Source organism: Anoplophora glabripennis, unplaced genomic scaffold (assembly GCF_000390285.2).
Source record: "Anoplophora glabripennis isolate ALB-LARVAE unplaced genomic scaffold, Agla_2.0 scaffold746, whole genome shotgun sequence".
In the NCBI taxonomy this organism is placed as follows: Eukaryota; Metazoa; Arthropoda; class Insecta; order Coleoptera; family Cerambycidae; genus Anoplophora; species Anoplophora glabripennis.
In genome coordinates this window covers 80,764-103,516 of record NW_019416820.1, presented here as the reverse complement: position 1 = coordinate 103,516, position 22,753 = coordinate 80,764, and the positions used below count along the sequence as shown (strand labels likewise).

At 33.5% G+C, this 22,753-nt stretch overlaps 1 protein-coding gene across 2 annotated transcripts in view; it reads right to left on the bottom strand.

Annotated features, from left to right (window-relative positions):
- Window positions 1–22,753, bottom strand: part of LOC108914723 (probable G-protein coupled receptor 158) — an 81,575-nt gene that overhangs the window by 5,788 nt on the left and 53,034 nt on the right. Inside the window, exons 6-10 of one of the 2 annotated variants that reach the window (XM_018720590.1) lie at window positions 14,636–14,836; window positions 11,120–11,335; window positions 7,303–7,551; window positions 2,952–3,170; window positions 2,221–2,241 (exon numbers count right to left, since the gene is read on the bottom strand). In XM_018720590.1, coding sequence (XP_018576106.1) covers window positions 2,221–2,241; window positions 2,952–3,170; window positions 7,303–7,551; window positions 11,120–11,335; window positions 14,636–14,836 — 906 coding nt within the window. The remainder of the gene's footprint in view (window positions 1–2,220; window positions 2,242–2,951; window positions 3,171–7,302; window positions 7,552–11,119; window positions 11,336–14,635; window positions 14,837–22,753) is intronic. The other variant, XM_018720591.1, reaches the window with a different exon arrangement.

Genomic DNA, 22,753 nt, shown 5'->3' with positions numbered 1-22,753 from the left:
AATTTATCATCATAGAGTCAGACAAGCTGGTCCAATTTCATTCAAAAACAGAAAATAGATCAAAATGCTTAAAAACGCTATTTTCATGGCATTATTCGTGTTGCAGAGTTCTGGATCTATCTTCTTATCCACGCACCCATTTATGAATTCATACATCTTTCTATCCAGTCGTTCATGCATGAATACTCATCTCATATTTATCTATCCACCTGTACCACCTATAAAACCCACCCATCCACCGATCTATCCATATACTTTTTGTGCTGAGAGATTAGATAACAGACTAGAAGATTGATAATGCAATAAAACTTGTAGAATACTGTACTTTCTAAACAAAAAAAAACGATATCTACAAATCATTCTTATTTTTGTTGTTATAACGTGTTTTCTTTTCTTCAAAGGATCTAAGCAAAGGGTTACGCTTTCGATTAGTCCCTCTATTTTTCGTTTCTCTTTTTAACAACCAACAAAAATCGGTCATCATGTTGTGATCCCATCTTTCTTGATATCGTTGTTCTATAACCTTCATTTCCTGATGAAATCGTTCGCCTTGTTCTTCGCTATAATCTCTTAGATTTTCAGGAAACCAATCCATATGTAACTGAAGGAAATGCAACTTGTAGTCCATCAAACATCCCAGGTCTTGGAAGTCTTTTATCAATTTTAATACAATTTCTTCGTATTTAGGACTCTTGCTGTTTCATAAAAAAATTGTTGCTACAATTTTGAAACTAGTCCAAGCACTCTTCTCAACGCTACTCACTGTAGTGATGAATGTTGCATCCTTGAACAATGTCCGAATCTGAGGTCCATCGAATTCTTTCAATTTCGCCTCAGAAATATTCGGAAATTTTCGCACTTTATATATATATATAGGGCGAAACGTAACCCTTTGCATAGATCCTTTGAAGAAAAAAGAACACGTTATAGCAACAAAAATAAAAATGATTTGCTGAAAAAAAAAAACGATAGTTTTCTTTTGTTTAGAAAGTACAGTATTCTACAAGTTTTATTGCATTCTCAATCTTCCAGGCTGTTATCTAATCTCTCAGCACAAAAAGTATATGGATAGATCGGTGGATGGGTGGGTTTTATAGGTGGTACAGGTGGATGGATAAATATGAGTATTCATGCATGAACGACTGGATAGAAAGATGTATGAATTCAAAAATGAATGGGTGGATAAAAAGATGGATCCAGAACTGTGCAACACGAATTATGCCATGAAAATGGCGTTTTTAAGCATTTTGATCTATTTTCTGTTTTTGAATGAAATTGGACCAGCTTGTTTAACTCTATGATGATAAATTGGAATTAAACGAGTGAAAAATCCTCCGTCTAGTGAGCTGGTAGAATAATTTGACTTTTTGTAACTTTCGTCGATCGTAAATGAAGTTTTTTGTGAATTTTGACCTGTTTTTGGAATTTTCCCGAAAATTCAGACCCGTTAGGCCAAAGCTGAAGGCAGACTCGGATTCCGCGGAAAAAATACATGGAAATAGATGGGTCTGAATACCAGATCCGATAATTTTTTATTTGGGTCTGTGAATTAATGAGCTGATTTTCCGTTGATTAAAACAAAAATATCACACCGATTTTCAAAATATTGCAGCAAAACTTACACAAATCTAAATATATTTACAATAATTATGCAATCGTAATGTCTTAGTGAAATCTGTGCTCATAATAGTTAATTGTGTGCAGCGAAACCAAGTCTGCTTGGAAAAATAATGACGTTTTTATCGGAGTAAAACTTAAGACAATGTATTTTTTTTCTCAGGAAGTATGGAGAGAATTAAGTGCCTCGCTGTTTGAAAGATTTAACAAACTTCAAACTACTTGATACACTTTATTATGGAGATGATACTCAACTGCACAGAGAATCTATTCTTTACTCTCTACATATCAGAATCTAAACAAAACAAGAATAGCACAATTTCTAAAGTACGATGGTGTTTTGAGTTATGACGTGGCCAGCTACAGACTTGCATTGCATTAGCCTGGGTCTAGGCGAATTTTAATATGCGAATTAACAAGCGATTTCCATGTGCAGTTGTTTCGCGTAGAATGCCGCTTCGGCTGAAATTGCTTGACATGGCGTACGTTACAAGAATCATTCGTGCCTTTAAAAGCATTATAGTCTCATTGATTCTAACTGGACGGGCTATGCAACGGACGAAATTGGGTCAGTCACGCTTAGGACGGGTCGGATGCACTTACCTTCTCTCTGCTGCCCTTTTTCTGCATGCAAAACACAAACAGATCATTTAGTAGAAATCAAACGGTACATTTTTTATATAAAACAGCAATTATGGGTGAAACTTCGGCTTTAAGTAAATTAATGAAACGATAAAGAGTAGATTTCAAAATAAAAGACACTATCAAGCCGATAAGATCCTAAGTCGTTAATTTTCAAGTTACGACTCGAGTTTCCAGACTTACTATAACGACATTTTGATGATGAAAAGTTGCGTTAGTTCTTGCGGATTGTGGAAGTGAAATCTCTCCTAATTTTGATTGGATTAAAAGATAAATGGGGTCTGTAAGTAGTTGGAGTTAACGATGAGCGATAATAAGTTATATTAACGAAATAAACTTTTAATCAGATTGAAAACAGTTATGTAGATGAAGGATCTATTGACGATTAATGCTCGAGTATACAATTATTTTTCTGTAAAATATCGAGAGGAGAACACAAAACACGTCTGCATCGTTCAAAAAAACCACACTGAACTTGATCTAATTACTGTATTGTAAACAGTTGATCAGTTGATTAAGTGGGGTGATACAGGGTCAGCCTACGGTTTCGCATAATAATTCTTGATTTATTTGTGGAAACATGTGACACTAGACCACAGGTGACTTAATGAAAATTGTTTATTTTAACATTTCCTATTGCACCTTATAGAGAGTTATTAGTATAATATTAATTACTGCACAATCTACTGTACCTGTAAACTGAATCGTCGATGCTGAGCCTTCCTGCCACCCCTTCGCTTTGAGATGTGAGGATTGTCGCGGCAGATGGTCTTGCTTTTGAAGATCTCCAGCTGCAGGTACAGCCTCTTTAGCTCCGCTCTGATGTCGTCGGGACTCATGTCCGCCAGAGTTACCTCACCCACGTCCACGTCACTATTGTTGCCCGTTAAGGGTCCATGCGCGTTCACGTCCTAGGAAAATGATTTTAGGTGTAGCATACATTTACATTTTCAAAGGGAACTTCGAAAGTTGAATAAATTTGGAAAAGACCAAATAGATGTCTTAAGATACCTGAAAAGAAAGTTTCGACTCCCAAGAAAAATGGAAAATGTACGTTGTACGAGAAATATATCCAGAGCAATAATACCAGACATTTATAAAGCAATTATGCTACTACGATCTTAAATCGCACATTTCTGTTTGACTTGTTTTCGCGTTATAAGTTATAATTGATAATGAAAGTTTTCTGCAAACATCTCCACCTTGAAACGTTTCCATGCCAATTATAATCCATTAGGATTACAAGAAATTCCAATCTGTTTAAATCGGAACGGAACCAGTCGATTTAACGAGCCGGATGGGCGATACGTCGTCCCTCCCCCCCCCAGCGCAATCGGAAAAATCATTAGCAGGGCCGGAAAATGATAAATTAATTCAATATTCCTCTAATCCTCGTCGAGAGATCGCTTAAATTAAATTATGACCGGGAATATTTACGCTAGACTTCCAATAACGAGATAGGGTTGCGACGCAGACTTAATTAACTGAACATTAGATAATTGCCTAGAACTATAATCACGCCACACCGAACTCTTCGTTCGTCAAAAGGGGAATTTCTGTAGCCCTGACATAGATAGCAGATTGGGTAGATGGGGTAGATCGATCCACTTATTTTAATTTCTAATTTAATATTTACGAATGACGCCTCAAGGCTCTGATCTGAGGCCGTTAATATTCTTCACTTTATTTAAGATGAAACTAACGTCTAGAAATATCAAAAAGATGGTGAAGAAATAGGCTCATATGACTATGAAAGCTGTTCTAGTTAATTGATTACTTAAAAAACTAAAAGAACTATTAACGAAATATACAGGGTGAATATCTTAGATGTTTAACGTAGATTGATAAAACCTAGGCTAATAATTTTAGTGGAGTCAAGATAGCTTAAAATTAAGCATTATTTCGAAATAATTATGGGAAGCATGGATTTTCCTAAAACCTTTTGAAATTACTTGGAGATAAGTATTAGAAAAAAGTTATAAACTTATTTTTGCACGCTAATTGTTCTTTAATTGTTTAAACAATAATAATTAGTTTTTTTAAGAACATTTAAAATAATTTCATGAATTTTAAATCGAATTCTTTCAAATCGACAACACAGGAGTTTTCGATGTCGCTGAACAAGAATATGAAGTCGGAAAATGAAAATTCAAAATGGCTGATCCAATATGGCCGACTATTTTAAACAATTTATCTAACAATTATCGATTTTAAATCAAACTCGCTAATATTTGTAATATAGGGGTTCGAAAAATGAAGATTATAAATGGCCAAAGAGATTTTATTGAAAATGTTTTATTTTTTAAAAAACGAATTTATTTCAAAATAATTAATTTTTAAATCTCATCGAGTTCTTGCTCTTCTTCAAAAATAACTAGGCAATTAAACTTTAAGCCAATAAAATTGAAAAAAAAAACTTATTTTAAATACAAAATTACAAAATCAAAATCAACGTCCCCTATTATTTATTTATTCATTAATTATTTTAAAAATGGATCAATATTCATATATAAATATTAAACTCATACATTTACAGGTTTAGCATAAAAGAAAACGAATATAAATACATTAAATGCAAACTGAAGATTATTTGTAATAATAAGTAAAAATATTACATTAAACAATTACAAGTGCACGAGAGTATAATCTCAAAATGGACAAAATATGCTGCTTACTCGAAAACGAAAAATAAAAATCATATTCTTATACCATTTATAATAATAATTATCTAATTCTTATAAACGAAAAACGCTGACGTGAGCAATCCAACGGTGACCTTGACCATGTCCTTGAAGGTCATTTAGAGGTCAAGTTGAAAATTTTAAATGGAACCATATACCTTTTACCCCGGAAATGGTAAGAGCGGAAAATTTTACGTCCGAATCTGATTTTGACCATGACCTTGACTTTTGATCCCGGTAATGAAAAGAGCGAAGAATATCGGGTCATTTATTAAAAATCGACTTGACCTGTAAACGACCTTGAAGGTCATATCCGAACGTAAAAATTTCCATTTTTTCCATTTCAGGGCAAAAATATACGGTTCCATTTAAAATTTTCAACTTGACCTCTAAATGACCTTCAAGGTCATAGTAAAAGTCACCGTTGTATTGCTCACTCAAACCCTGCAACATTTATCCTAATATTTTCTTTTTTGAGCAGTATTTTCTGAGATAGAGGGGGGGATTCCAAACTTTTTGAACACCCTGTATATTATACTCATATCTATGTTTAAATGAATAAGAGAACTTATATTCACAATTTCAGATACAGAATATACGTTTTAAAAATGAATATTAAATCAATTAATCAAAAAACGTTATTTTTTTGCTATTATAACAATTTTCCACTTACTACTATAAATAAAAAAATATTTTTCGCTGGATTTACTTTTTTAAGGTCTTAACTTTATTCTTTGATGGTTTATTAAACAAAACAAAAATATTTTTGTACATTATTAAACTTTATTTAAAATAAATTTCACGGATTTTTCATGAAATATTTTTATTTTTTGTTATTTTCTATTTTTTCAAATATTATTTCAATTTTTTAAGAAAAATAAAATGCACCATCTTAATGTAGAGATTTTAAGCTTTAAAAAGTGCTCTCATAAAGTTTCAATATGACATTTACAACTATGGTTTTTGATCTATAAAGTATGGCATAAAAAGTTAAATTTGTGATTTTTTAAAATTATTAAATATGTTGGGATCAATATTTTCAAATTAAATTTTTTAAGATTTTTTCCGTATAGCTCACTGTTCCAATCGTCATTTGAAGAGTAATCTGTGAAAGTTACAGATATTTATTCTAAAAATTAAAAGAATGACAACTATTTTATTATTATTGTACAAAATTAAAGAATGACGTAACTTTGTATACGTACTATATATATATATTTTTTTCTCAAGTTTAAAGACATAAAATTTTGATAGCCTGATGAATCTTCTTTCATTTAAATTTTTGTGAGGTCGATTTGATAAATTAGATCAAAAGTTATAACAAATTTAGTGTAGTGCGCTCGGGGCAGCGTGCTCTTCGAGAGCTATACTTAGAGGCCGCCCGTCTCATTTTTCGTACGTTAGAAAAAAATTCTACAGCCTTCAATTCGCATTTTAGAAAAAACTTTATTAACATTTTTTATGTAAAATTTCCTGTTCTTTCGAATAGCGCAGTTATTTTTTTTAGAAAATTATATTTTTTTATATATTCTGCAAATTCTGTAATTTTGCAAATAATTTGGTAAATAAATAATTTAGCGTACACTCTACAGTTGGTAACTTTTTATATGTATGTTGTTTCTGACAACTTTACAAAGCGAAAAATAAAAAGTTCTCCCTTCCAGTAATTTTCGTGAAGTCAAAATCTATCTTGACTCCACTATTTATCTAATTAACGACAGAACAGAACTGGATAAAAACATGTCACACCAATGTCAAAGAAATAAGATGGCACTGTCACTAAGAAACTGTGTTACTTCTAAGAAATGCCTCGAATTTTATTTCAAAAATTATTTGTTGCACAAAAAGTAGTTGAACTCTTTGTGCTACCTGCGAAAAATGTGCTACCTAATAAATTTCAACACGTTGTGCAATTCAAACACTACATTTTTTCTATCTCCTCTTCAATCCGCAGGCAATCTAATCAAATAGATTACTAATTACATTTCGCTATTACTTAGGTAATTACTACCATCGAATTGCGGTTGGACCATCTGTGCACATTCACAACTTCCAAATTACACGTCAAAATATTGAAAATATATGAACCCTGTGCAATATTAATTAAGTTCGGTGATGAAAATAATGTTTTTACGAGCCGTCGGAGTTTTTAGATTGATTTACGGGACGTTGAAATTTATTTTAAAAGCAGGTCTGGCCTATGTATGTTTACGCTTGAAACCGCTGAAAGAACTTCGGTTAATATAAACACACTGCGGAGAATTCAAAATTGCGAGGCTGTAAACATTTTTGTTTCCAGTTTGTTAACCCACGAAATTATTTTTGATTTAAGACAATAGTCTAGAAAATCATTCCTGCTTACTTTGAAGGCGTCCACGGGTATCCTGCAGGAGTACTCCTGCGCTAGATTCCTGACCTGCTTCTGCTGGTACCAGAACTTGGGGAAGAATATGAGGACGAGTCCTAGCGTCTGGGAGAGTTGCGTCCTGATACAATAAACGATAAGCACTAAATCAGGATGGAGACCTGGAAAAATCAGCACTCGAGCGACGTAGAACAGTGTACTGACCGCGAGTTCAATACTGATGGCCGCGCATAAAAAACTTCTTTCCTGCAAAGAAATTAAACGTTACAATCTATTTTTCTTGTTCATGACATGCTTCTGAATTTATATTTATGGTAGCACAAAAAACTTAATACACAGAAACCCGAAGTTGACTTAGTATTAATTGGAACGTCGTATGTGGAATAAATTTTGTTTCCCTTTTAGCCCCATAAAATTAAACTTGACACTTTTACAAAGAAATAGAAACGACGAACAATTCTCTGGCTCATGTAACCGCGGTAGAATTGAGTTGGTTAAATGTAATTTGCACTTAAATATAACTTCTGTACAAATTACTCTTGTTCTATCTGCAATAAAAAAAGACGATAGATTAAATATGCATTCGCAAAATGCAATTTAAGTGGGATTTTCTCTTTGGGATAAGGAAACTTCCCCAGCAGTCGCTATTGTAATGGGAAACGGGCAATTTGGATGTATTCAACGTTGGGGCTGGATGAATTCTTGATGAAAACATTACATGAAATATTTGTCAGAGTTTCAAACTGCACGGATTTATTCTTTGATGGAAAACAAAACTATTTGACCGGAATTATACAATAGAGCAAGTTATTTGTTACCAGCTATTTGAGATAAATAAAAATTGAACGTTATTTTTAAATGAGCATTCAACGATTTCTGTTTGAGAGGTTCCAACTTTGTTTTACATGAAATGTGGGTGAGAAAGAGGCACATTGTTTATTAGATTACAAGTGAACGTTTGACGTCTAACATAAATTATTTTTAAGAGCACATCAAAGTGGCTTGGCATCAAAGAAATTTTTTGAAGGAGTAATTTTTATCTTTGTACACTTTATGTTTGTGCCTTTGGTATGCAATGCAAGCTGTGAATTATAACTGCAACTGTTGGAGTTAAATAATGATTAGATCCAGTTTTGTTGTTAAGGTATCAGACATTTGATCAGCTGTGTCTGAGAGATTTAATTAAATTTGGTTTAAATTTTCCATGATGAATCGATCCTATATGATATGAAATTTGGAACTTTTGAGATATCTGGAGATTTATTTTATAACTCAATTATGCAGTCAACAAAGCTTATGTTTGCATACCTGGTTGCCTAACAGTTTGGGAATAACATGTGTGGCAGTTGCCTATGTTTCACATTACAAGGAATTAATTGTCCAAAATTTTAAAATTTTAATGATACGAACAATCTAAACTAGAATAAAATTAAAATTTTGTAGGACTTGACCGTTTTGGCAACAAAAAATCGCGATTTAAAATATCCCTTGGCAATGCCGTCGAGCCTATTACACTCGATTACCGTCCCATTCCGGATAGAACGGAAAATGAACCGACCCAACGCCCACAAGACGCACTTCCCATTATTCTCCAAGAAAGGCTCGGACGTCCCGTTGAATAACCGGAAATAATGAGGCGATGTGGATAGATGAAGTGATGAATAAAGCGAGAAGGCGAGTCGACAAGCCATTGTTCCATGATGAATTGGCTTCGCGGCAGTTTGTTGCTCATTAGAGCAGCCGCTGTCGACAAAGAGGTACGTTTCCGCGCGACCCTGTAGTGGTCTTTGGAAGAGGCTGTTTTTCCCCCACCGCTAATTGTTGAGACTGCCAAAAGAACAGTTTTTAGTGCCCTCCTGTCGTAAAAAGTACGAAGGAGACGAGATAAAAGGAACAGCTCCGTTAAACTTCAACTGGAAAATTTTAAAGTAAATTCAAAATGTGAATTGTCCCAAGACAATTTAAAAATGTGCGAGGAAAGTTTTAAGTTTTAAGTGTACCTTGTAGAATATCTTGTAAAGTTCAAAGAATATAGATAATTATGTTTCAAAAGATCGGTGAAATCATAAAAGTTTAGACATATCATCCTCGCTTATTAAAGCAACTTTAAACTGACTTTATTTTTATGCAGTATTTTAAAGGATTCTTTTAAGATGGGGTTGTCGGTATTGAAAGAGATTTTATTTCTACGAAAATTAAAGTTAATTTGTCGGTATAATCTTCTACATTAAAAAGTATTTTTGAAGCTGAAACGATGACTTTTCATATACTTTAACATAATTGCCATGGACCTGAAAAGTATATTTTGATATTATTTCTAATAATTCTTAATTATCAATTTCTCAAATTATAAATTTTGCAGTATCTTGATTTTTTTTCCACCGTACTTACGAAAGCATTGAAAATTACGCCTGGGAAGGTACGAGACCGATCAATATATTCGTTTGAAAACCCATCCAAGAGCTCGACTAAAAATATCTTCATCAGACATTTACATCGGGCAGATTGTCCAATTTCCTTTTCAGAATTTACATACATTCGAAACGAATAGGTAATCAACAATCCCATTGGGACCTGGAGGCGCTGTACACTTTATTAAGTGCCAGAGCAGGATTTCCGCTGACATCATGAAAAAAAAAACTCCACATATTCACCTGGCGAATAATCTTTTTAGAATTGTAAGGTAGGTTTAAAGGTCTTTTCTTATCGACTTTGAAGCTTGTGCTACAAAAATAGTCGCGCAAGTGTTATCGAAGACTTTATATTATACAGGGTGTTCATTTAGAACTTCCCACCTGGAAAATATCGGAATTAAAAAAAAAACTGAGCACGTCGATTTTTTTTTCAAGGTGAACACATGGCGTAAGTTTTGGTGTCTTGGAAGCTGAATTTTCCAGGAGGTTTTAATTGTAGATTTTTAAATAATTCTGTCTTAAAATAAATAATTATCTGCGACAAAAGTTCTGGTTCTTGTATTAATAAAGCCACGAAAGTAACAAATAATTCTAATAGTGCTATTGATCACATCTTTACGATCAACAATAATAAAAATAAAACAAAAATCGTACATTTAATATACGAAACTATATTTTACTAGTACTATTTAACGCACTACATAGCTGAAAGCTGGAACTGTAGTGCGTTCGAACAGCTTCAAACGTTTTTTTCTCGGAATCTGTAAATATTTTACTAAACCGTCGATCCAATTTTCAACGGCGCATACATCTCCAAAGCTTTTCGGACAAGTTGCGAATCACACTAAATTTTAACGAGGAGAACATAAATTTTCCCTTGCAAATTGATCTCTTCATCACTGCCCACCACCACCCGAGGCCGTCGCCTCGGTCAAGCGGGCCCAAATCGACGGCCTCCACCTTTACCGTGAACAAGGCTCTGCAATTTCATTACAATGGACCCATCAGGACGGGACAATGGGGTTGTGTTATCTGCGTACTTCCTGCTGTTGTATTTGGAGGCACGGCTATGCCTCGGCGCTGATTGTGTCCTGGTGTATTTGCGGGGTTAATTGAATATAGATTGGTTCTACACTCACGGGCAGCGGGGAGAGTTCGACGAAGTTCACCTTTGGAAGTTTGAAAACTCCCAGGCGAAGCGGAAACTTCCGAGTTGTGTGTATAAAACTTTAAAATAACCTTTTAAGGTGTCTTTGCCCGCGGTGTTTCGAAGAAAATTAATCTGTTGTATTATTTATAGTTGATATGTGTTAGAAGCTTGATTGCCATAGTTTTAGCAGGCGACAGTATCATCAAAATGAATAAAAAAAAGTATGTGATATATAAAATTCGAAACTCACGTGAAACTGCGTCCTAGCGTTCCTGCTCGCGTAGCTGAGATGTATCCCGAAGATGAGGATGATGAGCTCGCCCGTCTCCGTCACGTAGTCCCACCAGAGGGGCTTGCAAGCCTTGTACACCTCCCCGTCCACCGTCCGGCCCAGATAGAGCAAGCTGTAGTTCTCCTGCATGAAGTTGAGGGTGATGGAGGTATATGCCGCCATGTAGCCCAGCACCTATTAGGGAACGTCAAAGGGGATATTAATAAGGTCGAGATGCAATCTTTTATTGGATTTTTTCGCTTTGGTGGCGATGCGCGAGGGTTATTAAAAGAGGAAATCGAAATTCGAGGGCCGTTTGGAGCGTCACTTAGCCCCATTCTTTATACGGGGCAATGATGAGGTGTGTGGGTGCCCTTACCGAGAAATATACATAAGGGCAATAAAATATAGTGTGTAAGAAATATTTTATTTATATTACCTTTATTTTAGATTATTGTTTGTAATTTTGACTGGCCCCACGTTGGGCGCCAAAATGATAAGTGTTGTGTGTATTTTTTATAATTATTTTGATTCTCCCATTTGAATTAATTGAATAGGTACCACCTGTGCCTCACTGAGTGAGTTCTGTTCCCGGAGATAAACTATTGATGAAGGTATTCTTTACTTGAATTTGCTAGCTTAACATACTTTTTTATTTCTTGGATTTTTCGCCGTTAGAACTTATTGTTTTTATTTTCTTCATTTTATTTGCAATAAAGTATATTTTCAGGTTGACCCTGTTTTGACCTTGAAACTTAATCAGTAATTTATTACTATGTATTTTATTATTTTAACTAATTCAATTATATAGTTTTTGTTAATTTTATAGTATTTTTTTTATTTTTTTTTTTGGTATATCAATTTCTATTTTATACAGAGTGTCCAATTTAAATTGCGAAAATATATTCAGGGGGAGTTTCCTTGACCAAAAAGATACAGGGTATTGAAATTTAGAGAAAATACAAGGTTTTTACTAATGTCTGGAGAACCCTAATTCCGATTTTTTTGGAATTTGGTATGTTTGTTTATAAAAACGGTAGACGTCTTCTGACGTAATTTCTGATTAAGTATGCGATTAAAAATACAACTTTTTTGTCTCTTTACTTTTTTTGATATCTTGCTTCGTTTTCGAGCAAAAAATTAATAGCTTAAGTGTGTGATTTTAATAAGTATTTGAACTGTGTAGTTGTCAATTCCTGCTTGTCAAAATGAATTATACAAATAGTGAAATGTGCGATATGCATTTTCTTTATGGCCTTGCCAATGATAATGCTTTAGCCGCCAGGCGCCTCTATGAGCAGAAATACCCTAATCGTATAATTCCTCATCATACTATCTTCACTGGTCTTCATCAACGTCTTAGTGAAACTGGAAGTTTTCGAAAATTTACCGCAGGAAACGGGCGACCCCGCACAACAATAACCCTACAATTGGAGCAAGATGTACTTCATGAAATTGAGAACACTTCAACAACAAATACCAGATAGATTGCTAGAAACTTAAATTAAAGTCGTTCTACAATTTTCAGGATTTAAAAAAATATTCTTCTATATCCTTCCTTAACACATCCAACGGATTCAGGTACTTTTACCGACTGATTTTTCGTTAAGATTATATTTATGTCGATGGATACGACAAAAAATTGAGGGATTATAAACAAACATACCAAATTCCAAAAAAATCGGAATTAGGGTTCTCCAGATATTAGTAAAAACCTTGTATTTTCTCTAAATTTCAGCACCCTGTATCTCCGAAACGAAGCATTTTGGGACATAGGTTTATAGGAACTTTCTTTCTTATTTTTGGTCAAGGAAAGTCCCTCTGAATTTTTTCGCAATACTAATGGGACACCCTGTATATTACTTTGAGTATTGTTCCATTTTAGTTGATTTTTGTGTAAATAGTTTGGCATTGATAAAAAACCTAATATCTCACCCTGTATACGAGTTGATTCAAATACAGATTTCAAAACATTTTGGTGAGTATTAAGTCGTTCTTTATAAGAATTAATGCCGTTTTCGACGAAAACAAACATTTTCAGCGACAACAAACAATCTCCCCAACGCACCCCTTGTCCCATTCATCCCGTAACTTCGTCGAAAGGGTTCTTTCCCACCGTCGTCGACGAGGCGTTCGGATCCCGACGTGCGACCTTCTACAACATCCATCACACAGTCCCGCTCTTTATATTCAGATTTCCCGATTTTCATTTCATTGTGTCACTAAAAAGATACCTTAAGAGGTCATAAATTACCCGGGGGTGCAGTTCACCCCGTGTGGGCGGCGAAAGTAACGTTTACTCGGGTCGTATAAAAAATCTTTGTGTGGGCGGGGATTGCTCAAATTCGAGAAAACAGGTCGCGAAGCGAGAAAATTGGATTTGTCCCAATTTGCATAGGGTACGGATTACAAGGGATAACTTTTTTGGTATCGCGGAAAGGAGATTTGATAAATTAGCTTTTAAAAACGCTTCAAATAAAATAATTATAGAATACTTTTTTTTACTATACATATAGATATAACCTACAAAGTATATATGTGTATAACCTTAGCTTCCTCCAATTCTCCACAATATTATTAGTTAAACGGTATTTTATCTTTATTTTAGTCAAGTGGGTGTATACTGTTTCAAAAATTATGTGGACATAAACGCTAAGAGTTATTTTCTTTTACTATTACGTTTTTGAATATAAACATTTTTTATAACCACCGGATGATATCCTCATAAAAAGATGTTTTAAAATTCATCGAAAAAGTTAAAATAAGCCCATAAATATTAAAGGAATGAGAAGGTGTAACTTTATTTGTTTTGGAACGAATTTCCTTTTATAATGTGGATGTAGTAACAAGAATAAATTTAACACCCTCGGGACGATACTTCAGTATAGCGAATTTCATCTAAAAGAATTAGATCTGGAATGGAATTATTGCCAAATTTTAAAACAAAATAGTAGTAGATGGGTGTTCCCATAATAAGTCTGTCAAACTTTATCTGTAGATTCTACTATCAAAAATAAAAAATAAGGCATATCTAAAACTGCTTTATAAGGGAGTTACAAATTGAATTATGTAGAGTCTAATAGTGTGTCCCCTACACACTAATAAACTTTCAAAGTATAACAAATTTTCGGTTGTGACCGCTGGGCGCAGGGGTCGTCAGATCGGAGTGATTTTTGGTGTCGTTGTGAAAGTTGGATCCTTCTACTTCAAGGTGGCAATGGGGAGAGAAATGGCGAGCCTCTACATTTTGGCTATTTCTATAAGATTCCACCGATCTTTAACTGCGCCAAAAGGGAACTTGCGTCCGTCATTTTACAAAACTCTTAGAATTTTGACGACCCATTTTACGCTCTGTCTACGTATTATTTTGAAATATTTACTAATTTTCATGGAGATAACGAGGCTCCAATCTTTGATCTCCCAAAGTAATAAACGTCACACGCCACCTTCACTTAGCAAGACTTAGCCGTAATGTTCAAATAACCTTTTACGTACCGACATGATCATGATAAGCAGGTATTTAAGCAGATCGGTGTCCTTTACCACCCATCTGTGAGCCTTCCTTGTGCGGAACTCGATGAGGTGGCGGTACAGCTTCAGGATAACCGCACCGTAGCAGATGATGAACCCCACCTCTCTCGTCCACGGCTCCAGGAGGCATTGCACTACTGAGGGTTCGAAGAACTTTACCACTACCTGAAATAAATGTCATTATATTCAAATTAAATTTTGAATATTTAAGAAAAATGTCGTAATGAAGGTCTTAATCACGTAATAAAAGTTCGTCAGTAATTTACTCAATAAAACTATTGAACCTTGCAAAATTAATGAATATGTGGAAAAATATTGAATTATGCCATTATTTTTCAAATACTTAGTATAATTTTATGCTGTTTTTAATAGAAAATAAGCATCCAGGAATATGGTCCATTTGCTCTATTAAACATAGAAATCTTGGGCCACCTAATCGTGTTGATTTTTTGTTACTGCGTTTTTATCTATCCTACACACGTCTCCTCGAAGCAGATCGAATATGATCGCCTTTCAGGGAAACTCCATAGCCGTGATATAGTTTGACGACAGAGGTAAACAACGATAAATCTAATGGATGCCTTGGGAACGGTAGAGGCGGCATTGTACTTCAACTTCAATTAAGGCACGGTTTGCACTTAATCTATTTTGAAGGAAAACGGAGGAAAACGACGACCAAATAACTCGCGTCGCCTGATATAGATCGGTCAGAGTGTATTATGTAGGTTAGAGATTTTGTATGACGTTTACAGTATGTACAAATGTAACATTAAGCAAGTAATATGCATAGTGTCAGATGCCATATAAAGTTTAGCAACACCGAAATACTGGGGTCAGTAGATGACGCTGTCGAAAGCTGGTTACACCACACCAACAGAGGGTGATATTAACAATCAAGAAATTGTAATCACTTAAATTTAACTGTTAAAATGTTTTTTTAATTAATAATAAGAAAAATAAATGATATTACCAGAAATTTATACATATGAGAATAAGTAATATTTTAAATTAAATTATTTTTAGTCTACCATCATCTCATTAAATGTTGTAGATCATTTATTTGATAGATTTACGAAAAATATCTAGGTTTAAATTTCTACGCCAAAAATAATCTGGGACTGTTTCTTCTTTTTCAATTACGTAACTTCAACAGGGATAATAGACTTCGTAGACCTCTATTGTTTTAAATGGAACAAATAATCTAGGCTATTTTTAATTCTCATTACGACGATATTTTTGCAAGTTGACCTTTTACCATTGTGGAATTAAATATTTTTCTAGATAATATTAATAACACGGAACCAAAATTTACATTTATTTTGGAAATGGAAAACAATTACGCTTTTTAGATATTTTAATTAAGAAAAATGACAAATAAAGTTTAAAGAAATAAGCGTTTATAGGAAAACAATCTGACAAATATCTAAATTTTAATTCTAATCATCAAATTTTTAATAATGAATTGAAATTAATAAAAAGTGTACTCATAAACAATCAAAACCTTGAAAATTTTGTTGAAAGAGTTTTTAAGAATATTGAAACAATACAAATACTCGTATATTCCTGTATTATCGGAGAAATTGAGGAGAATAGGTAACAAATTTAACATTAGAACAATTTTTCAGATAACAAACACTTTACGACCGTTCGACATTTACTGATGTAATATTTACATAATTAAAATAATCTACTTCCAAGCTGGTCCGACATGGTAATTTCCACTCGGGGTTTAAATAAACATAACAACATTAAAATCACTAGCATAAAAAATACTTTGCAGCACTACTTATCAATTAAAAAGGTCTTTTTTAAAAATGCAACAATTTATTTTTTTATATATTTGATAATTCTTCAACATATATCAATAATATTATTATTATCCAACCGTGTGCCAATATATTCATCCTTATAATTATTTATACCTCATGAGGCAAAATATTAAGTATATAAGCTGTGTCATGCAAACTTTCAAATAGAGTGTCGATGGTGTAATACGTTGGACGTTGGCTTAGGAATCCAATGGTTAGGGGCTCGATCCCCGATCAGGTATGGCTTTTTTTTCAATTAATATAATATTTCAAATGCAATTTTTCATCGTTTACATTTCAGAACAAATATTTCTACACCAGTTGTTGGTTAATTTCTCACAGTGTTGCCACAGAATAAGTATCGTGGTGTTGCCAAATATCTGCTGTTTAGAGGCGCGTTAGATAGTTAAATTGTAACAGAAAATCGTGAAATATAAAATGTAGAATACGTATGTTAAGCGAAGTTCAAATGAATTAAAATATGGTAGGTTATTCGCATAAGAAAGTGGAATTAAAAATGATCATCCAGGTCCTTTTATTTCTTTTTGTATTCTTGAAAAATGACAAAGGTTTTTAGATGTTTTATAGGTTGTTTTTTGTGACTAAAATGAACTTTCAGATAATATAATATCGAGGATGAGCTACACAATTTATTAAGGAATAAATTAAAAAACAAAAAATCTTCGGCGATGAGATGCCTACATTCCTTTTAAAACGAGTAATATCTATTTTGATTCATAGACCAGGGTCGATAATTTTTGAAACCAAAAAAAATTATAGTAGGATGAAACCCATTGGAAGAGAAAGAGAATATAACAGAAATGAAAGGAAAAATAATTTACGGGCGATCTGAAGCCGGGAAGGGGTAGAGGGTGAGTTTTTAAGGGTAAAAAACGGTTTCCCTTGATTTCCAGAAAAACTAAAAGTCTTATGGAAAAAAGTTAAATNCCAAAGGTTCGGGGTTCGATCCCCGATCAGGTATGGTTTTTTTTCAATTAATATAATATTTCAAATGCAATTTTTCATCGTTCACATTTCAGAACAAATATTTCCGCACCAGTTGCTGGTTAATTTCTTACAGTGTTGCCACAGAATAAGTATCGTGGTGTTGCCAAATATCTGCTGTTTAGAGGCGCGTTAGATTCCTAGTTAAATTAAATTGTATCAGAAAATCGTGAAATATAAAATGTAGAATGCGGATGTAAGCGAAATTCAAATAAATTAAAATATGGTAGGTTATTCGCATAAGAAAGTAAAATTAAAAATGATCTTCCAGGTCTTTTTTATTTCTTTTGTATTCTTGAAAAATGAAAAAGGTTTTTTAGATGTTTTATAGGTTGTTTTTTGTGACTAAAATGAACTTTCAGTTAATATAATATCGAGGATGAGCTACACAGTTTATTAAGGAATAAATTAAAAACAAAAAATCTTCGGGCCCCGATGAGGTGCCTACATTCCTAATAAAACGAGTAATATCTATTTTGATTCAGCCATTGACAAACAATTTGGTTTTCGTGAAAACAAATCAACAATGTCAGCTGTCTTTTCTTTCTATAATGATTTAATTAATTTCATTGAAGCTGGAAAGTGTCCTGTTGGTATATTCAGCAGGGCATTCGACTGCATAAATCATAAAATATTACTTAACCGACTATCAGACTATGGAATGGAAATCTTTGCAGTGGGTTTCTTCTTTCATTGACGGTAGGAAACAATTTACATCTATACAATATCGTGGAGATGACTTTCAATCATGTGTTGTCTCTAAATATAGAATAGTTGGTACAGGGGTGCCCCAACGGTCCATCCTGGGACCTTTATTATTTATTTTGTATATAAATGCCATTGACTCGGTATTAGAAAACATCTGCTTTGCCCTATATGCTGATGATCTCTCGTTAATAATATCGCAAAAAATTACGAGTCTAAATAATAAATGTACTGAAGTTTTGCAGTCACTCAACAATTGGTGCAACATGAATGACCTATATTTAAATAGTGAAAAAACTAGGACAATTCGTTTCCATAATAGACAAAATATTTGTGAACCCTTATCTGTAAAGATTAATGATATATACCTCAAATGTATTACGGAACCAGTAAAATTTCTAAGTATTACACTCGACGAACATATGGATTGGAAGCCACATTGTGAAAATTTAGTCAGTTTATTAAACTCCACAAATTTTCTTTTTAAAAACATTAAAGACGTCCTAACTAAACATCAGTTAATGAACGTTTATTATGGTCAAATAGAATCTCGAATACGATATGGAATTTGTTTATGGGGTGACTCCACCTTATCGGACGCTGTTTTTGTTTTACAAAAACGTGTGATCAGAACAATTGCTGGTGTTCCAAGTATACAATCTTTCAGAACCCTTTTTGTTGATTTTGATCTCATGACTGTTGCCTCATTATATATTTTAGAAATGTGTATTTATGTTTATAAAAATAGAGCAAAGTTTAAAACAAATAGTGATATTATCACTTAAATACGAGACAAAATCATATTGGCTTAAGGATTTTTAATAACTTGCCCGGTAACATTAAGAGCTGTAATAACTTGAATATCTTTAAATATACACTAAAAAAATTTTTAATAAAGAAATGTTTTTATTCTCTCCGAATTTTATCAATTATAGTACAATTTACTTTGTTATGTTAGCATTTTATATGTGTGTGTGTATATGTATTTAAGTGTGTATATTGTATATTGTATACTATGTGTGTACATCTATATATTTGTATTTTTGTGTGGGACACTGTTGTCCATCATGTTGACCATTGCTATACATTAATGTAATGACTAAATTTTTTAGTAAAATAAAATAATTATAATTTAAATAAGGAAAACAGTAATCAGTTTTTTATTAGCAATAGCAATTCCAAACATTTGCCAACAATGATTTATCCAACGATTTATCATTTATAATTTGGATTCGGTAATAGATTTAAAAGAAATTGTGAAGCCAGTTCCGGAAGATACATTTTACCAATTTTTTAATTCGATTGACATCGCAAATTTTGGGGATGATATACCTAGAAGGATTTCCTAAGCTCGATTTTATACCTGAAATATGTATAATATGGAAGAAGAAAGTTCTAGAGAAGAGGATGCCTTATGAAACAAAAAAATTTTCACATTTTCTATATTTTATTAATGCAAAAAAGTAGTTTTCTTTAACCTGTAAGTTCTTACTAGAGTCATATTTTTAGTTTCCAAACTATGATTATTGAATAAAGACCAGTAACCAAAAAATAAACAATTTAATTTGAAATTTCACATTTTGAAGAAATAAACGGAAAAAGAACAAGCGCCTCATTTAAAAAAGTACACAATTTGCACCATACATTTTTTTCTGTCTTATCAACACTCCCAGTTTCAGTTAAAAATGAAAACCCCTCCAAAAAAACTCGCCAACCAGTCTCTTATCTCAGATTTAGACGAAGCGTCTAACAAAGAACCGCCCTTATCTCCCTCCCCGTTAAAGCACGTCAACACGAAATTCGCTCCGGCCAGTAAACAACAAATTGTTATTTATTTCCCCGTTCGCGCGACTTTATTGCAGCAACTCTCAGTCGCAGCAGATAATCCACTTTGCAGAAAGAAACGCAATTACATTACCTGCGCCAAATTCCATTAGCGCCGGATGATTATGCCAATTAGACTTCCAACTCGTAATGCAGTTAGTGAAGGACTTCGCTCCTACCCCCGCTAACTCTGTTTAATTCTGATTCCTTAAAATTGGAGCACTGTTTCCGGCGCGGTAAACTCGATTCTAATAGGTAAACTTTCGAGTGAACAACTCGCGACACTTTAACTTCGAACTGACAACAATATTGTAACAGCTGCACACGTACACTGGTTTTGGCCTGTACAGTATACTCCACTATCAAAACAGTAAGTGGTCATTCTTTCTCTACATGTAGATCCGCGTAGAGTGCGATTCCATGGGCGTATCTTTTTAGAGAGCTCCAAAAATTATTAAATGACATAGGGTGCTATCTGACCTCTCTCATAAAGTCAATGATCAAAAGTTACATGCCAATGACCAGTTAGATAATCTAAGATCAACGACCGAGGGTAAAAAATCAAAGATCAATGATAGTAGATAGGTTTCAGGTTTTCTGAAGTAGTTCCAGCTCCAGCTTTCTGTAGTATTTCAAAGCATTTTGAAGTTTTTGGAATATTTTGATGCAGTTAGGGCTTTCTCGAAAGATCTGTTATTGAAATTGCTCTGAAACACTGTAAACCTGTGACATATTAAAAAATCATGGATCAATTCGTTGAATGTTTACCTTTACTCGATGACTTTCCATATCAGTATATTATCCTTTAAAAGAAAAACTCTTGTTAAAACATTTGCTGACTTTCGGTTTACTTTGTGTTGCTAATCCCAGATGAATAACGTAATTATTGACTTTCAGATCTACCCTACTTAAGGAGGTTTATCTGATTTGGAATTGACGAATAAATATTCATAAAAAAATTAATATAAGCTTATTAATATGAAGAAAATCCTCAAAAAAAAATTATGACTAGTTTGGATACCTAAGAGACGAGATATTAATAAAATAATTTTTCACGATTTAGAACAGGGTCTTATGAGAATGCAGCTTTTTTTAGTTTTTCGACTGGGAATGCGGAGCAATTGACAGACAGTTTTTACAGCAACTTGTATAAATAGGAAACCGATATCTTGTAAGATACATAATTTATAATAATTCTCCTTCAAACTGCTGTTGTTGATTAACTTAACGTCCATATGCGTGATAGCGGCAACGCCGCTATTCTCGACGTAGCGTATTATTTGAAATTCGCAGGTGTGACATATGCTGTATATTTCAAGCTTAGGCATCCAAACAAAGCCAGGCAAGTGCAACGTTGCCAAATCTAAAGGCTTATTACTTTAGTCACTGGCGAATGTGCAGAAACTCTCGTTAGACCTTTTGACGTACTCCGTACCCGATAAACCACCTTAATGTAATGTTCCTTCGTTAGTCAAGCTCCCCAGAAAAATCAAATCTTTCTGATTAACTTTAGATTTACTTGATAATTCAATTTCTCTACACCAAAATGGTTGCGATTTAATTGTACACACATTTGTTAATCTTCAAGTCAATGACATTTACAATTAGTTCCCTACAACCTTCTATGAATACGAGTTTATGAAGAAAAAAAGTCGCTTTTGACTAAGTTGGAAACGTTATACTACCTCGTTACCAGTTATAATAAATCTCGAGATGCCCTATTTATTTCTGGCTGCTCGGGAGACACCTTCAGCTCCTATTTCAACACGCGATAATTCATGCTGATCCCACTATTTCATGGGTTCCGCTATTTCCCGTGATAAGAGCAATCCCGCATTATCAAATGAGCCGCAATTCCAGGAGCTAGTTCCTCGCTGTTTATAAATTCGTATTATCGGTGTTCCCGCTACCACTAATGCAATATTTCTTCAGGAGGAGATACCGCGGAGCACGCTTAAGTCGTGTACGTTTTATTAATGTAGCGGAATCCAAGTTACGCCTAGTATATACAGAGAGTACAAATTTAATGGGATTTCAAGAAAATTTAACTTATTCATATTTAAAACATACTATTTGAAGAAATGATTAACATTTATACAGGGTGTATCTAAATAACACCGAAAAAATTCAAGGGGCGATTCTCCGATGAAAATTAATAGGGGTCTTTGGTATAAAATTTTTTGAAAAAACCCTCCCCTGAAAAGTTACGCCCCTCCTAAAATTACAAAAAAAAATTGTTTTTCTTTTTTATCTTCCACGTACATCAAGCTAAAGAAACCAAACTTGGTGAACATTATCTGTCAATAAAACTACACTTTTTGAATTTTTTTCAACCCTGAACTATTTTTGTAAGGGGTTGAAATAATCAACCCCTATGACATTTTTTCTTATAATTTTTTTTTCGATAAAATTTTTTCCTTTTAAAAAATATGTCTAAAAAACCCCATTCATTTACTAACTTTTTGATCTCTTCAAGTTTCTTCGAAAAGTTAAGGATTTATGACAAAAAAAAATAAATGTATTGTAATGTATTTTTAAAAAGATGAGCTGTTTAACGCGAGTGTATTTTGCCGAAAGATCTAGTGGCCTGTTCTTTACAATGGAATCCGTAGAAACAAATGTCAATGTCATTTATTGTCATATTAAATAACATTTTATTAAAAAACACTCAACCAAATAGTTGACCTATGATTCTACTAGGCTAAGAAGTTTGGAACTTAGACTAAAAGTGAACAAATGA